This window comes from Phyllobates terribilis, unplaced genomic scaffold (assembly GCF_046119375.1).
Source record: "Phyllobates terribilis strain yellow unplaced genomic scaffold, ASM4611937v1 Scaffold_5__5_contigs__length_657084704, whole genome shotgun sequence".
Lineage (NCBI taxonomy): Eukaryota > Metazoa > Chordata > Amphibia > Anura > Dendrobatidae > Phyllobates > Phyllobates terribilis.
Genome location: NW_027362765.1, coordinates 243,779,084 through 243,796,116, shown reverse-complemented (window position 1 = coordinate 243,796,116; position 17,033 = coordinate 243,779,084). Strand labels below are relative to the sequence as shown.

Sequence of the window (17,033 nt, the reverse complement as noted above, 5' to 3'; positions counted from 1 at the left end):
TCACCATGGAGATTATTCTGCGATCATCCACCACTGTTGTCTTCCGTGGGCGCCCAGGTCTTTTTGCATTGATGAGTTCACCAGTGCTTTCTTTCTTTCTCAGGATGTACCAAACTGTAGATTTGGCCACTCCTAATATTGTAGCAATTTCTCGGATGGGTTTTTTCTGTTTTTGCAGCTTAAGGATGGCTTGTTTCACCTGCATGGAAAGCTAATTTGACCGCATGTTTACTTCACAGCAAAACCTTCCAAATGCAAGCACCACACCTCAAGTCAACTCCAGGCCTTTTATCTGCTTAACCGAGAATGACATAACGAAGGGATTGCTCACACCTGTCCATGAAATAGCCTAATTGTCCAATTACTTTTGGTCCCTTTAAAAACAGGGTGGCACATGTTAAGGAGCTGAAACTCCTAAACCCTTCATCCAATTATAATGCGGATACCCTCAAATGAAAGCTGAAAGTCTGAACTTCAACTGCATCTGAACTGTTTGGTTTAAAATTCATTGTGGTAATGTCTAGAACCAAAATTAGAAAAATGTTGTCTCTGTCCAAATATATATGGACCTAACTGTAAATTCACTTGCTGTGCAATATTTTAGATCCACAGTATTCTTTGTGCAAATTTTATTGCGTTCTTCACTCTTGCAATACATTCACAACAAAATCTGCATGTAACGTGTGCAGATTTTGATTTGGAAACACAGCAGAAATATTACAAAAATGCTGTGGATTCACAGTGCATACACAGTGGAAAATCCACATCGAATCCGGAATGTGTGCATCCGCCCTAAGGCTGTGTGCCCACGATGCGTTTTTTAAGCGTTTCCACAGCGGCAAAAATGCTGCAGAAACGCTTAAAAAATGCATGGTAGAAGGCCTGCCATGTCCCCCAATGATAATCCGCATGTGCTGTGCACATGCTGCGGAAATTTCCGCTGCGGATTATCATTGCGGAAAAAAACGCACCACTACCAATTATTTTGCGGAAGTTCTGCATTTTCACCGCCATTGACTTGCATTAGAACGCGCCAATTCCGCAAGACTGCATCTGTACTTGTGTAATTGGCGTGTTCTAATGTTAGGATGGTACCCGGGTGTGGAGGACAGGAGACTCTCCTCCGGACCCGGGTACCATTAAAAAAGCTGTAAAAAAAAGAATAAAATAAAAAATAAATGTATACTTACCTTCTGGCGGCCCGCGGTGTGCTCCTCCTTGCTTCCCGACACTTCGCGATGGAATGAAGGACCTGCGCTGGCGTCAGAGTCATGTGACGGGTCACGCGACGCTGACGTCGGCAGGTCCTTCAGTGTACCGCTACCGGCAGCCAGGACGGTGAAGCAAGACAGCGCGGGCCATCGGAGGGTAAGTATACATTTTTATTTTTTTATTTTTTGACATTCTCTCGGGTCACACTATATAAATCCATGCTGTTTGCATGGATTTATATAGTGTGACCAAGTTGACAAGCACTTTCCAAGTGATGCTAAAATGGCTTGGAAAGCGCTTGTCAACCCGCATGCGGAAATTCAAGTGAAGAACGCTTCACATCCGCATGTCCCTGGCAGGAAAACGCATGTACAATCCGTATATACAATCCTCATGCGTTTTTTTCTGCCAAGGAGATGCAGAAACGCTCAGGAAAAAATCCTGAGCATTTCTGCATCGTGGGCACATAGCCTTAAACACACAAATAAGTTACAAAGAAACTGATTTGACTAGATAAGGAGTATTTAGGGCAACTTCAAAAATGTACACTAGATGGCGACATAACGTTTACTAACAAATGCTTTGCTGCAGTAGAAACACGTGATGTGCTACGTACTATCACTAGGTGGCGCTGCTGCAACAAGTAAAGGTGCATAGTATGTCAATAGATGTGTGCCGTGTATAAAGATGGATATGGACATGAGGTTTGAACCATCAGACACATGGTTGCCTGTACATTTGGCTCAAAAACATTACAAAATTCCAAAAGTTGAAGGGAAGACTAAACTATTCTTTTTATAACATCAGCCTATGAACACATTTTAAGTTATGACTATCAAAGTTATAGAGTTTTACTTTATATATAAGAAGGTGGTAAGATTGATTTTCAGCTAGGAGATAAATCCAATGCATTTAACAGTTTCTATATTAAAGGGTTATCCTTTTATGGCTGAGATGGGAATAACTCCGTCCAGACTTTGATCATTAACATGGAGCTACGGAAACAACAGTGAGAGACTGTCTACACTGTTTCCGTTACTCCAGTTCATATCTATGGACGTTATAGAAATAGCTGTCAGCCGCCCTCAGCTGTTTTCATAGCTCCACCTTAGTGGTCAAAGCCTAGACGGATGAAAGGAGAAGATGGGAATAACCATTTGAAATGCATAAAGTGTATCATGACTTCCATTCCCAACATCTGTTTACATTTTAATCTTTTTAGAGTTAATGGAGCTGTAAGGAAAGGATATGAGGATGATGTAGGAAAGCGGACCTCGTTCTACGGCTTTACTGCTTTCACCATGCTTGCTTCCCTCATGTTGCTAAAAGGAAACGGATTTCCTACTATTCCCCATGACAAGGTAAAGGCAAACCCGGGCCAATAGAGATTTAGACATTCCTACTTTAAAACAGTTGTCTGGAACTTTTATACTGAGGACCTATCCTTAGGATAGGTCATTAATTTCTGATCAGTGCCGCATGTCGTGCCCCCTTTGATCAACAGTTCCCATTGCCGGTAGTGACCGTATGTGTGTAAAGGTCCAATCCAAAGACCTGTATCTTCATCTTGTAATCTGCTCTTGAAAAATGAAAGCTGTTATTGCACTATGGGCAGCAAAGACACTTTTTTCTATTATACAATTTCATAAATCTGCCAACATCAATTCTGCTTTATATAAGAGAGCAGGTATATAGTTGGTGAGACAAGATAAAGCCGCATCACATAGGATACACTGAGACTTTCCGGTATATACTGTATATCATGTGGAATACACTGAGACTGCTGTCTACATCACATAGGATATACAAGACACTACTGTAAAATTCTCGTACAATACATTGAGACTCTGCAGTATACGTCACATAGGAGACGCTGAGACTGATGGATAGACATCACATAGGATACACTGAGACTCTGCTTTATACATCACATAGGAGATGCTGAGACTGATGTATACAGTAGCAGACAGCAGCTCAGTGTCATTGATCTATTACTGCTGCCACTAGATAGGAAAAGTGCAATATGATCATACTGTACTTACCAACTTTTGATAACTGCCTTCAGGGAGATTAAACTGGGCAGTGAATACAGCACATCACGGCGAAGATTTGTAGGCAAAATACGCTCATTTTGCAGACCGTGACAATTTTACATACCACATACTTACACAACTCTTCCTCACCCATAAAATAAAAGCAATGGGAATCAAAATCAAAAAGCACTTTGCCCTGTCATCCAGGGGTGGACCAAAACAGAAGAGAGCCCGTGTGCAAGAGGACATATATGGGCATTTTACAGTCCGATTGTTCATCACAATACACACTTTTATATGTCTGCATAATGAGCCTGAACCCTCTGAATAAATAATTTCCCCCACATAGACTTCCAAACAGTAATGGCCCCCACACAGCCCTCCAAATAATATAACGACCACCAACATAACACACCAAATAGTATTATGACCCTCAACATAGCCTTACGAACAGTATAATGGCCATCACAATGTACTCATTGGTTAAAATAAATAAATAAAATGAAAAATACTCACCTCTCCCCATTCCCCTGCTGCTTTTGTCTCTGCAGCATGTGTTCGGAAGCTCTAAACAGTGGGCACAATGTAGTGACGTCATCACTCCTGCTGCACTGACACATCAGACGCACAAGTAGAATGATGGAGAGAGCTGAATGCTCCCTGTTCCGTCATTGCTTTCAACTGTATCAAGGATGCAGATACATTTGAAAGTGTGATGCCAGGCAGGGTTGGACTGGGGTGTCTGGGGCACACAGAGGGAATTGACTCTAGAGGCCCACCCTTCAGCTATATCGAAATATCTGTAAGCCGTTATCCCTGTTATAGTGGAGCATCAACTGAAAGCACAGGTGGCTTCTGCACATTTACTGTGCAAATGTAAGAGGGTGACCTGAGTGGTCATCCTCCTCTTCCCCCTGTATGAACATAATGTGCAGCGGAGGGCACTATAGGATAGGAAGTATTTAGTTTATAAGTTAGGAAATAGTTAATGGGTTTAGGAGCTGCTCCAGTGTGGGAGGAGCAGGTTGAGTAAAGAACTGGGAGATTTCCTGTTTGCAGTTAGAGTCTGAGGGAGAGATGTGAGAGAGCAGTAGTTGGAGGTCCAGAGGGCACCAGGAGCACGGGCTGTCCAGTAGCAAGGGAACGTCAGCCAGAAACTCTAAAGCCGACAATCCCTTAACGTTCGGGGTCCACAGGAGACACAGAGAAGCGTGTCTCAAAATCTTCCCATAAGGGGAAGTCGGACAGTGAATAGCACAGAGAAGACAGTACGGGACTCTTAAGCTGCCAAATGTCTCAGACGCCAAAAATATCAGCAGTGGAAGGGACTGTTCAGGATAAATGGAAAGTGAACATCAATACGTGCTGTGCAATGGACTTTGAAAAGTTTGTGCAATATACTGCATGTTCCATTATGTTGAATTCAGACACTTAAGTAAAGTTATTTTTTTTAAAACAGAGTGGAAGTCCCCTAATGTGTGTGCGGCGGTTCCAGAAGTGGAAGAACCAAATATAGCAGAGACCTGCATCCAAAACATGAGTATTACGCACCACATGCACATCACAGGAAATTGGGACTTTGTTCTTTTGTGGGGAGTCAGTGTGTACAAACACTGCAGCCCCTTGCCACCACTACCACCCTGAGCCCGTCACACACACACACACCATAAAACTGGAATGTACAATTACGGTAGTTTGCATTAAAGGCCTTTTTTGGTTAAAATAAGTTATCACCGATCCATGGGCTTCACAGGATAGGTGGGGTCCAACTATTGGAAACCGCACCGATCGGAAGAATGGGAACGTTTATTCCCTGACAGATCACTTTTATACCCATTTTAAAATGGAGCAACAGTTGGGATGTCTGACCGCAGCCTCATTCATTCTCTTTGGGGCTTCCTGAAAAAAACAAGAGCAGCGCTCACAGCCACTGAGGGAATGAATGGATCATACTAATGGGGATAAAAGTTCCACATTCTGCTGATTGGTGCAGGTCCCAGCAGTTAGACCCCCACCAATCAACAAGTTACTTATCACTTATGCTGTGGAGAGATGATTACTTTTTTCACCGGAGAACCCCTGTAAGTGCATCTCTGACACTGTGTTCCAAGTATTTAATATCTAATGGAAATAATATCTAATTAATATCAAAGAGAACAAATTACCGCCATACACAACACAATCCACTATACCAAGACCAATAATACCACATACAAGGGAGTAATACCACTACACCATGACCAGACCACATATTACCAGCATATAGCGACTAAATAATACCACATACAAGGGAGAAATACCGCCACACCTTAGCCAGACCACATATTACCACTACATAGAGACCAAATAATACACACAAACGTCAGCATTCATTGTGACGTGCAGTGTGGCGCTTCAGGTAATGAACGCTGCGTGCGTGCGCCCCTGCACTTACTCTGCCTACACTTTTAAAGGGCCCGTGCCCCTAAAAACCGTAGCTTTTTTTCCCCCTCTATCTCTCTCATCCACAGCAAGGGCCCACTGGGGATTTCCCCGATACTCAGCCAGGCCAGTCCGACCCTGATGCCAGGCATGGTGGGGTGCCAGATGCCAGTGATGGGACTAGGCTCCAAACTCAAAGACCCCATAGCAGCCGTGTAGTCTGCAGCAGTTAGCGGTACGAGCCAAGTAGTGAGGGCCCTGAGTGTGGCCGACGGCAAAGAGGAAAGAAGAGAGGAGTTGAGGAGGCAGAGGATCACCACCAGCATGATCAGGCACATGGCAGCAAAGCACCCGACTTTGTGGGCCGAACCCCAGGGTCCAGGAACAGTGTCTGTGGGTGGCACCATTGCTTCTTCTGCTGTAGTGCATGCAAGCCAATCCCCTGTCCATGGTGCATGCAAAGATGCCTCCTGCCCTGCACCTGTCGTTGCACACTCTCAAGTAGCAGCATCAGGAAGCACGTCCATGTGCTTGTCCCAGCACAGCGTTCAGTTGTCCATACCCCAGTCCTTGGAACGCAAGCGCAAATATGCAGCCAACGCCCCACAGGCCACACTACTAAATTCTCACATTTCACGACTGCTTGCACCCGAAATGTTGCCTTTTAGGCTCATGGAGACAGAAGCATTCCGCAACCTGATGGCGGCGGCCCTCCCTCGGTACTCGGTCCCCAGCCGCCACTATTTCTCCCGGTGTGCCGTCCCCGCATTACACAAGCACGTGTCCCAAAACATTAGCCGTGCCCTCAACAACGCAGTTACCGGTAAAGTCCACCTAACCACGGACACGTGGACAAGTGCTTGTGGGCAGGGACGGTACATCTGGCTGACGGCACACTGGGTTAACATGGTGGAAGCCGGGACCCAGTCGGACCTTGGGACGGAACACGTCCTCCAGACGCCAAGGATTGCGGGCCCTAGGTCAATCAGGGTTGCCCCCACGGTCTACAGCTCCTGCACTTCATCCTCCTCAGCCTCCTCCTCCTCTTCAGCCTCCATCTCCGAAATGACCACATCAGTCACAAGCTGGAAGCACTGCAGCACTTCCTCGGCAGGAAGAGGAGGAGGAGGAGGAAGGACAGGAGCTAGTTTCATGCACTATAGACGGTACTACTTGCACAGCTGTCATACTGTCTGTTCAGCGTGGATGGCCAGAGGACAGAGAGGAGGAGGAGAGCATGGTCAGTCATCCTCTTAGTGAGGACACGGAAGTCTTGCCTGTTAGTAGTCTGGCACACATGGCTGAGTTTATGTTATGCTGCCTTTCCCATGACCCTCGCGTTCTCAAAATTTTGGGTGACAGTCATTACTGGTTGGTGACACTTCTAGACCCACGCTACAAGGAGAACTTTATATCTCTTTTTCCTGAGGCGGACAGATCTACAAAAATGGGGCTGTACCAGAAGGCCCTTGTTGCGGAACTATTAAAAAAATTCCCAACTGAAAACGCTGGCGGCAGAGGGCACACTTCATTGGACAACCAAGGAGTACAGGCGAGAGAGACACAACTTCAATCCAGCAGAGGCAGGGGAGCACTGTCAAAGTTCTGGGACAGTTTTCTCAGACTCTCCCATCACACAGGCCCTGAGGCGCGGGGTACTCTCACAAGGAGTGCAAAGTTTGTGAAGATGCTGAGGGAGTACCTTGCCGACCGTACCAACGTACTCAGTGATTCCGCTGTGCCTTATAATTATTGGGTATCCAAGCTGGATACGTGGAATGAACTGGCTCTCTGTGCCTTGGAGGTCCTGGCCTGCCCTGCCGCCAGCGTTTTATCAGAGCGGGTTTTTAGTGCCGCTGGTGGAATTATAACTGATAAACGCATTCGCCTGTCAACTGAAAATGCTGTTAGGCTGACTCTTATAAAAATGAACAAGGGCTGGATTGGGCCAGACTTCTCAACACTACCGAATGATAGCAGCGTAACATAAACTCAAATCCAGTGTCTTTTCTTGGGAGGTGTATTCCCATGCACCTTTTCACACCCACACATGGGTATATGCTTCCTGATTTTGGCTATTTGCTCTTGTCCTCCTCCTTCTCCTCATCCTCCACCACCATATCACCAGGGTGACCGTGGTCCGTGATGCAACACCCACATAAATTTTTTAAAGGGTGTTTATGATGCCCGTAAAAAAACATTTTTATACAGTATGTTCATGTATACCCCCCAGGGGTAAATGTTTGTCAGCCCATACATTTAGTGCATGGGCATTACAAGTATAGGAGGCCCGCTCCTTTCTAATGGGAACATTTTTTTATGAGGCCCTCCTCCACGTCTCTTCCAAGGGGCATTGAAGTGCCTCCAAATTTTTGGCAGCCCTTGCATTCACTGCATAGGCCAACACTATGGGAGACTCTCTCCTTTCTAATGGGAATTTGTCGTTACTGTGGCCCTGCTCTATGTGTCTTTAAATTCTTAGTGGGGTTTTTCCTAAAATTGGTCAGCCGTTGGACTCACTGCATACGCTATAACTGTATAGCAGACCCTCTCCTTTCTAATGGGAACATGTCGTACTTGTTACTGTGGCCCTGCTCTGTGTGTCTTTAAATTCTTAGTGGGGTTTTTCCTAAAATTGGTCAGACGTTGGACTCACTGCATACCCTATGACTGTATAGCAAACTCTCTCCTTTCTTATGGGAATTAGTCGTACTCGTTACTGTGGCCCTGCTCTGTGTGTCTTTAAATTCTTAGTGGGGTTTTTCCTAAAATTGGTCAGACGTTGGACTCACTGCATACCCTATGACTGTATAGCAAGCTCTCTCCTTTCTTATGGGAATTAGTCGTACTCGTTACTGTGACCCTGCTCTGTGTGTCTTTAAATTCTTAGTGGGGTTTTTCCTAAAATTCGTCAGCCTTTGGACTCACTGCATACCCTATAACTGTATAGCAAACTCTCTCCTTTCTTATGGGAATTTGTCATTACTGTGGCCCTGCCCTATGTGTCTTTAAATTCTTAGTGGGGTTTTTCCTAAAATTGGTCAGCCGTTGGACTCACTGCATACCCTATAACTGTATAGCAGACCCTCTCCTTTCTAATGGAATATGTCGTACCTTGTTACTGTGGCCCTGCTCTATGTGTCTTTAAATACTTAGTGGGGTTTTTCCCAAATTTTGGCAGCCCTTGCAGTCACAGCATGGGCATTACCACTATAGGAGACCCGCTCCTTTATAATGGGTACATTTTTTTTTACTGAGACCCTCCTATATGTCTCTTCAAAGGGGTATTGGGTTGTGTCCAAATTTTTGGCAGCCCTTGCAGTCACTGGATACGCAATAAAAGTATAGGAGACCCACTTGTTAATAATGGGAACAACAAAGCATAGCCGGCTGATGGCTCTCTAACAATAGCGAGGGCCGACTGCTGGCCTTTTAAGAATAGTAAGGGCCGTTTGATGTCCCTATAAAAATAGGCTTTATGGCTTTCAGAGTCCCTCCATTATAAATAAAACAGGATGTGTCTGATGATGTGTCACACACCACATTGCAAGATAAGGTTGTAAAATGTTAAAATGACATTTCCCGGTGAATGCATTTGTCTTAAAAAATTACATTAAAAAAACTAAACAATAGGATCTTTCTTTAGTATAAAAAACAGCGTCACCAATTTAACCTCAATATAATCACATTGTTCAGCTCATGCACCTCCTCCTCCATCTCCGAAATGACCACATCAGTCACAAGCTGACAGCACTGCAGCACTGCCTTGGCCAACCGGCAACAGGCTGTGCTGAAGATAACATGCTTAATGCTTAATTGACAAACTGCCCAGCGCTGCAGAGTTGTTGAAAGCTGTAACACAGCAGCCTGATCTGTGGCTCTCACCACTGAACATACAGCCAGGCATGGTCGTGTGTGACAATGGGCGGAACCTGGTGACGGAGAAATGACAGCCGGAGTAGATACGGTTTCCCGCTATGCCAGTACTTTCACCGAGCTAAATACAACTCTCAGCGAAAAAAGTTGTGGACTGGCTCCGTACCGTCCCTGGCCACATTCACCTGTCCACGTGTTTGTGGTTAGGCGGTCCTTACCAGTAAGTGCACTGGGGAGGGCACGGGTAATGTTGTGGGACCCGTGCTTGTGGAAGGCAGAGACGATACCGGGAGAAACAGTGGCGACTGGGGACCGAGTATGGACACCCGGCCGCCGCCGACATGAGGTTGTGAAAAGCTTCCGCCACCACAAGCTTAAAAGGCCATATTTCAAGTACAAGCACCTGCCCAGAAATCTGGCAGTTTAGTGTTGCGGCCTGTGGGTGGGTGGCTGGCTGCATACTTGCACTTGCATTCCAAGTAACAGAAAACTAAGCCGATGGTGGCCTCTATCATCATCATGGCCTCACCTCAGCACTATGACCTCTCCTGAAGGAGAAGCCAGGGCCCGCCGGAGGAGTCTCCGGTTCTCTGGTGGGCCCGTCCAACCCTGCCGAGAAGCAGCCCTGGCTAAGAAAAGTGTGGCGGAAGGTTCCTGGACACTCTGTGGCAGATTTTTTAATGTGGATTGGCCATGCTTATGCATGTAATTTCTTAAACCGCATTACAGATCAGGCCATTGTCCAACTCTGTATTCAAGAAATTAAATGCGCAAAGAAAGATGTGTGTGTCAAAGCACCACCGACAAATGCGAGTTGATGTTGGATGGGCTGCCATTGCTTCTGCAGCAAGCTGCATTAGAGGACTTCCTGGGAGAAATGACACGCAGGGTGTATACGGTTTCCCTCTTTCACCGAGCTAAATACAACTCTCAGCAAAAAAAGTTATGGACTGGCTCCATACCGTCCCTGACCACATTCACCTGTCCACGTGTTTGTGGTTAGGTGGTCCTTCCCAGTAAGTGCACTGGGGAGGGCACGGGTAATGTTGTGCAACACCGGGAGAAACAGTGGCGACTGGGGACCGAGTATGGACACCCGGCCGCCGCCGGCATGAGGTTATGAAAAGCTTCCGCCTCCACGAGCCTAAAAGGCCACATTTCAAATGAAAGCAGCTGTCAAAAATTTGGCAGTATAGTATTGCAGCCTGTGGGTGGGTGGGTGGCTGGCTGCATACTTGCGCTTGCATTCCAAGGAATGGGGTATGGACAACTGAACGCTGCACTGGGACAAGGACGTGGACGGTGATTGTTGCAAGTCTGCAACGACAGGTGCATGGCAGGAGGCATCTTCACATGCGCCAAGGATCACTTATGATGGGCACACTTTTAGGCAGTGACGTGGGAGTCAGAAATGCTTCCAGAGGTCTTCCCCATGCTGTTCCCATGTCATTTGAGCACTGTTCCCATCGATTTGGGCAATTTTTAGGCCCTCTCCAGACAGCAGGGGGTTGCCGCCTGAAAAATGCTCGAGTTTCCCATAGACTTACATTGGGCTCGTTGCACCCGAGTATTCCAATTTGCTCGACCCGAGCAATGAGTACCCGAGCATTTTAGTGTTCGCTCATCACTAATTATTACCACTCTGAGCACACCCCCCTCCTGTAGTAGTTGTAGTAGTAGTAGTAGTAGTAATAGCTCTCAAAATATGAATAGAAAAACAAAGTAGTAAAATATAATTGTTTCGAATCCTGCAATAAAGTTCTCAGGTCAATTATTTTATACCATAAATGTTGCATAGAAGTAAAAATAACATACAATAATTACAGAATTGTTTTTCATTCATCCTTGCTACCAAAATGGAATTAAAGTGATCAAAGAGTCGAATGTTCTCAAAAACTATACGAAAAACAAGTCCTATAACAGCATTATATGCAGAAAAAATTCTGACAAAAAAGTTTGTATTTAAAAAAAAGAGTAAAAAATACATCATTTTTTTATCATCAATAAAGATAGCATGTCAATCAATCATGACAAATAATGAATGGAGTTTAAAATCTAAAAATACCTATTCCATAATTGCTATATGTTTGTTTATACCACCTTCAAAAAAGTATTATAAAAAGTGTAATTGTACTAATGAAAAGTATAGATTGTTATGTGAAAAAAATAATCCTCATTCCCCACGCTGCTGGAAACAATATAAAAGTAATTGGCTTGCAGAATCTGGTGACACAAAAACTAATCATGTTTTTTTTCAACCAGTGTATTTATTGCATGAAAATAATATAATTATCTAAATTTAGTATTTAGGATTTGTGGGTCATACTGACCCACAGAATTAATTTAACACTATATTTGTGTAACTAGTAGAACGCACGGTGTAACATTTAACATGTGAGGCAGCGTTTATAGGAGCAGGGGTGGACATACCGCCGGTGCAGCCGATGCAACTGCATCGGGGCCCGGAGGGTCAGGGGGGCCCTTGTCGAGTGGCTAATACTGAGTGCAATTTGGCCTGCTTCTCGGAGCCCAAAGCTTCGGGGGCCCATGGCCAGATTGCCCTCATTGTGTGTGGCGGGCAGGGAGCGAACCCTCCTGCTTCGCTGCTGACAGGAGAAAATGGCAGAGGAGCTGGAGGGATCTGTCCTCTGCTTCCTGCCTGGCGCTTACTCCATGACACAGACGTGCGCAGCTTGATGATGTCTCATGCAGCCTGGGTCAGGGAGCAAGTTGCCGGCAACGAGGATGCTGCAGGGGAGCAGGCTGAGAGGTAAGTTTTTTTTTTACTGAAATGCTGGGGAGAGGAACAGGAGAATGAGGGGAGGTGGGGAGAGCAATGATGGGGATGGTGGCGATGGGGAGAGCAATGATGGGGATGATGGCGATGGGGAGAGCAATGGTGGGGATGGGGAGAGCAATGATGGGGATGGTGGTGATGGGGAGAACAGTGATGGGGATGGTGGTGATGGGGAGAGCAATGATGGGGCTGGGGAAAGCAATGATGGGGCTGATGTGACTGGGGAGAGCAATGATGGTGCAGGGGAGAGCAATGATGGGGCTGGGGAGAGCAATGATGAGGATGGTGGGGATGGGGAGAGCAATGATGAGGATGGGGAGAGCAATGATGGGGATGGTGGGAATGGGGAGAGCAATGATGAGGATGGTGTGGATGGGGAGAGCAATGATGGGGCTGGGGAGAGCAATGATAAGGATGGTGGGGATGGGGAAAGCAATGATGAGGATGGTGGGGATGGGGAGAGCAATGATGGGGCTGGGGAGAGCAATGATGGGGATAGTGGGGATGGGGAGAGCAATGATGAGGATGGAAAGAGCAATGATGGGGATGGTGGGAATGGGGAGAGCAATGATGAGGATTGTGGAAATGGGAAGAGCAATGATGGGGATGGCGGGGATGGGGAGAGCAATGATGAGGATGGTGGGGATGGGGAGAGCAATGATGGGGATGGGGAGAGCAATGATGGGGGTTCTGGGCGAGAGCAATGATGGGGGTGCTGGGAGAGAGCAATGATGGGGGTGCTGGGAGAGAGCAATGATGGAGGTGCTGGGGGAGAGAGCAATAACGGACGTTGCTGGGAGAGAGCAATGATGGGGGTGCTGGGAGAGAGCAATGACAGGGGTGCTGGGAGAGAGCAATGATGGGGGTGCTGGGAGAGAGAAATGATGGGGGTGCTGGGGGAGAGAGCAATAACGGAGGTTGCTCGGAAAGAGCAATGACGGGGGTGCTGGGAGAGAGCAATGACGGGGGTGCTGGGAGAGAGCAATGATGGGGGTGCGGTGAGAGAGCAATGATGGGGGTGCTGGGAGAAATCTTCTCTGATCAGATGAGACGTCAGCGGTAAGTGCCTGGATGTAAATATTATTCGGAATCTGCACTGTGTGACTTGGAGTGATAATGTTATCTGTAAAATCCCTTAGGCTGCATTCTCACATTTCTGTGAAATGTCCGTGTGCTGCCAGATTTTTTTATTGGATGGTCAACGGACTCATAGAGTTTCATAGATCCATTCACACATCCATGAAAATCACGGATCTGAGGCAGAGATCTGTGAGGGTCAGAGAATGTCCTGTTCTGATCCGATTTTGAGGATTAGAATAGGACATGCTCAATGCGTCTGTAAAACAGCGCAGCACACTAACACTGCACACAGATGCAGGAATGTAACAATATTATGTATAACACAGTCCCTTAGTATATAGTGTACTCACTTATTATGTATAGCGCCATCCTTAGTTACATAGTTTCCTCTTTTATTATGTATAACACCCTCCTTTATTACGTACCATCCTCTCTAGTTATATATGGTGTCGTCCCTTATTGTATAGCTTCCTCTGCTGTTATGTACAGTGCTGCCCCTTACATAGCATATTCTTGATATTTTTGTCTGTCACAGCGCCCTCTTTTATTACATAGTTGTCTCTTGTTAGATATATAATGACTGCTGATGGGTCAGCATCTGACCAGAAGACCAGTCCAACAGCTCCTCCGTAAGAAAAGAAGCTTTCCCATGCTCCATCAGTCGTCATTGCATTATACAGTGCTGGCCAAAAGTATTGGCACCCCTGCAATTCTGTCAGATAATACTCAGTTTCTTCCTGAAAATGATTGCAATCACAAATTCTTTGGTCTTATTATCTTCATTTAATTTGCTTGCAAGGAAAAAACACAAAAGAGAATGAAGCAAAAATCAAATCATTGATCATTTCACACAAAACTCCAAAAAAGGGCCGGACAAAAGTATTGACACCCTCAGCCTAATACTTGGTTGCACAACCTTTAGCCAAAATAACTGCGAACAACCGCTTCCGGTAACCATCAATGAGTTTCTTACAATGCTCTGCTGGAATTGTAGACCATTCTTCTTTGGCAAACTGCTCCAGGTCCCTGATATTTGAAGGGTGCCTTCTCCAAACAGCCATTTTGAGATCTCTCCACAGGTGTTCTATGGGATTCAGGTCTGGACTCATTGCTGGCCACCTTGGAAGTCTCCAGTGCTTTCTCTCAAACCATTTTATAGTGCTTTTGGAAGTGTGTTTTGGGTCATTGTCCTGCTGGAAGACCCATGACCTCGGAGGCAGACCCAGCTTTCTCACACTGGGCCCTACATTATGCTGCAAAATTTGTTGGTAGTCTTCAGACTTCATAATGCCATGCACACGGTCAAGCAGTCCAGTGCCAGAGGCAGCAAAGCAACCCCAAAACATCAGGGACCCTCCACTATGTTTGACTGTAGGGACCGTGTTCTTTTCTTTGAATGCCTCTTTTTTTTCCTGTACACTCTATGTTGATGCTTTTTCCCAAAAAGCTCTACTTTTGTCTCATCTGACCAGAGAACATTCTTCCAAAACGTTTTAGGCTTTCTCAGGTAAGTTTTTGCAAACTCCAGCCTGGCTTTTTTATGTCTCGGGGTAAGAAGTGGGGTCTTCCTGGGTATCCTACCATACAGTCCCTTTTCATTCAGATGCCGACGGATAGTATGGGTTTAGACTGTTGTACCCTGGGACTGCAGGGCAGCTTGAACTTGTTTGGATGTTAGTCGAGGTTCTTTATCCACCATCCGCACAATCTTGCGTTGAAATCTCTCGTCAATTTTTATTTTCCGTCCACATCTAGGGAGATTAGCCACAGTGCCATGGGCTTAAACTTCTTGATGACACTGTGCACGGAAGACACAGGAACATTCAGGTCTTTGGAGATGGACTTGTAGCCTTGAGATTGCTCATGCTTCCTCACAATTTGGTTTCTCAAGTCCTCAGACAGTTCTTTGGTCTTCTTTCTTTTCTCCATGCTCAATGTGGTACACACAAGGACACAGGACAGAGGTTGAGTCAACTTTAATCCATGTTAACTGGCTGCAAGTGTGATTTAGTTATTGCCAACACCTGTTAGGTGCCACAGGTAAGTTACAGGTGCTGTTAATTACACGAATTAGAAAAAAGCATCACATGATTTTTCAAAGGGTGCCAATACTTTTGTCCACCCCCTTTTTTAGGTTTGGTGTGGAATTATATCCAATTTGGCTTTAGGACAATTCTTTTTGTGTTTTTTTCATTGAAGACAAATTAAATGAAGAAAATAATACCAAAGAATTTGTGATTGCAATCATTTTCAGGAAGAAACTGAGTATTATCTGACAGAATTGCAGGGGTGCCAATACTTTTGGCCAGCACTGTATATCTAACAAGAGAAGACAGTATGTAATTAAGACAGGGGTCTATAGATAATCCGAAATGTAAGGGACAGTGCTGTACATAACAAGAGAGGACACTGTGCAATATACATAATAAAGGAGGCTATGTAAGAAGTATATACAGTACAGACCAAAAGTTTGGACACACCTTCTCATTTAAAGATTTTTCTGTCTTTTCATGACTTTGAAAATTGTACATTCACACTGAAGGCATCAAAACTATAAATTAACACATGTGGAATTATATACTTAACAAAAAGTGTGAAACAACTGAAAATATGTCTTATATTCTAGGTTCTTCAAAGTAGCCACCTTTTGCTTTGATGACTGCTTTGCACACTCTTGGCATACTCTTGATGAGCTTCAAGAGGTAGTCACCGGAAATGGTTTTCACTTCACAGGTGTGCCCTGACAGGTTTAATAAGTGGGATTTCTTGCCTTATAAATGGGGTTGGGACCATCAGTTGTGTTGTGCAGAAGTCAGGTGGATACACAGCTGATAATCCTACTGAATAGACTGTTAGAATTTGTATTATGGCAAGAAAAAAGCAGCGAAGTAAAGAAAAACGAGTGACCATCATTACTTTAAGAAATGAGGTCAGTCAGTTTGAAAAATTGGGCAAACTTTGAAAGTGTCCCCAAGGGAAGTTGCAAAAACCATCAAGCGCTACAAAGAAACTGGCTCACATGAGGACCGCCCCAGGAAAGGAAGACCAAGAGTCACCTTTGCTTCTGAGGATAAGTTTATCCGAGTCACCAGCCTCAGAAATCGCAGGTTAACAGCAGCTCAGATTAGAGACCAGGTTAATGCCACAAAGAGTTCTAGCAGCAGACACATCTCTACAACAACTGTTAAGAGGAGACTTTGTGCAGCAGGCCTTCATGGTAAAATAGCTGCTAGGAAACCACTACTAAGGACAGGCAACAAGCAGAAGAGACAAGTTTGGGCTAAAGAACACAAGGAATGAACATTAGACCAATGGAAATCTGTGCTTTGGTCTGATGAGTCCAAATTTGAGATCTTTGGTTTCAAACACCGTGTCTTTGTGCGACGCAGAAAAGGTGAACGGATGGACTCTACATGCCTGGTTCCCACCGTGAAGCATGGAGGAGGAGGTGTGATGGTGTGGGGGTGCTTTGCTGGTGACACTGTTAGGGATTTATTCTAAATTGAAGGCATACTGAACCAGCATGGCTACCACAGCATCTTGCAGCGGCATGCTATTCCATCCGGTTTGCGTTTAGTTGGACCATCATTTATTTATGATCCGGCAGCAGCAGG

General features: G+C 45.4%; 1 protein-coding gene across 2 annotated transcripts in view; it reads left to right on the top strand.

Moving 5' to 3' along the window:
- The window catches only part of ST6GALNAC1 (ST6 N-acetylgalactosaminide alpha-2,6-sialyltransferase 1), a 174,338-nt gene that overhangs the window by 123,424 nt on the left and 33,881 nt on the right, over window positions 1-17,033 (top strand). For both annotated transcript variants that reach the window (XM_073683962.1, XM_073683963.1), the window contains one exon: window positions 2,435-2,573. In XM_073683962.1, the coding sequence (XP_073540063.1) occupies window positions 2,435-2,573 (139 nt within the window). The remainder of the gene's footprint in view (window positions 1-2,434; window positions 2,574-17,033) is intronic.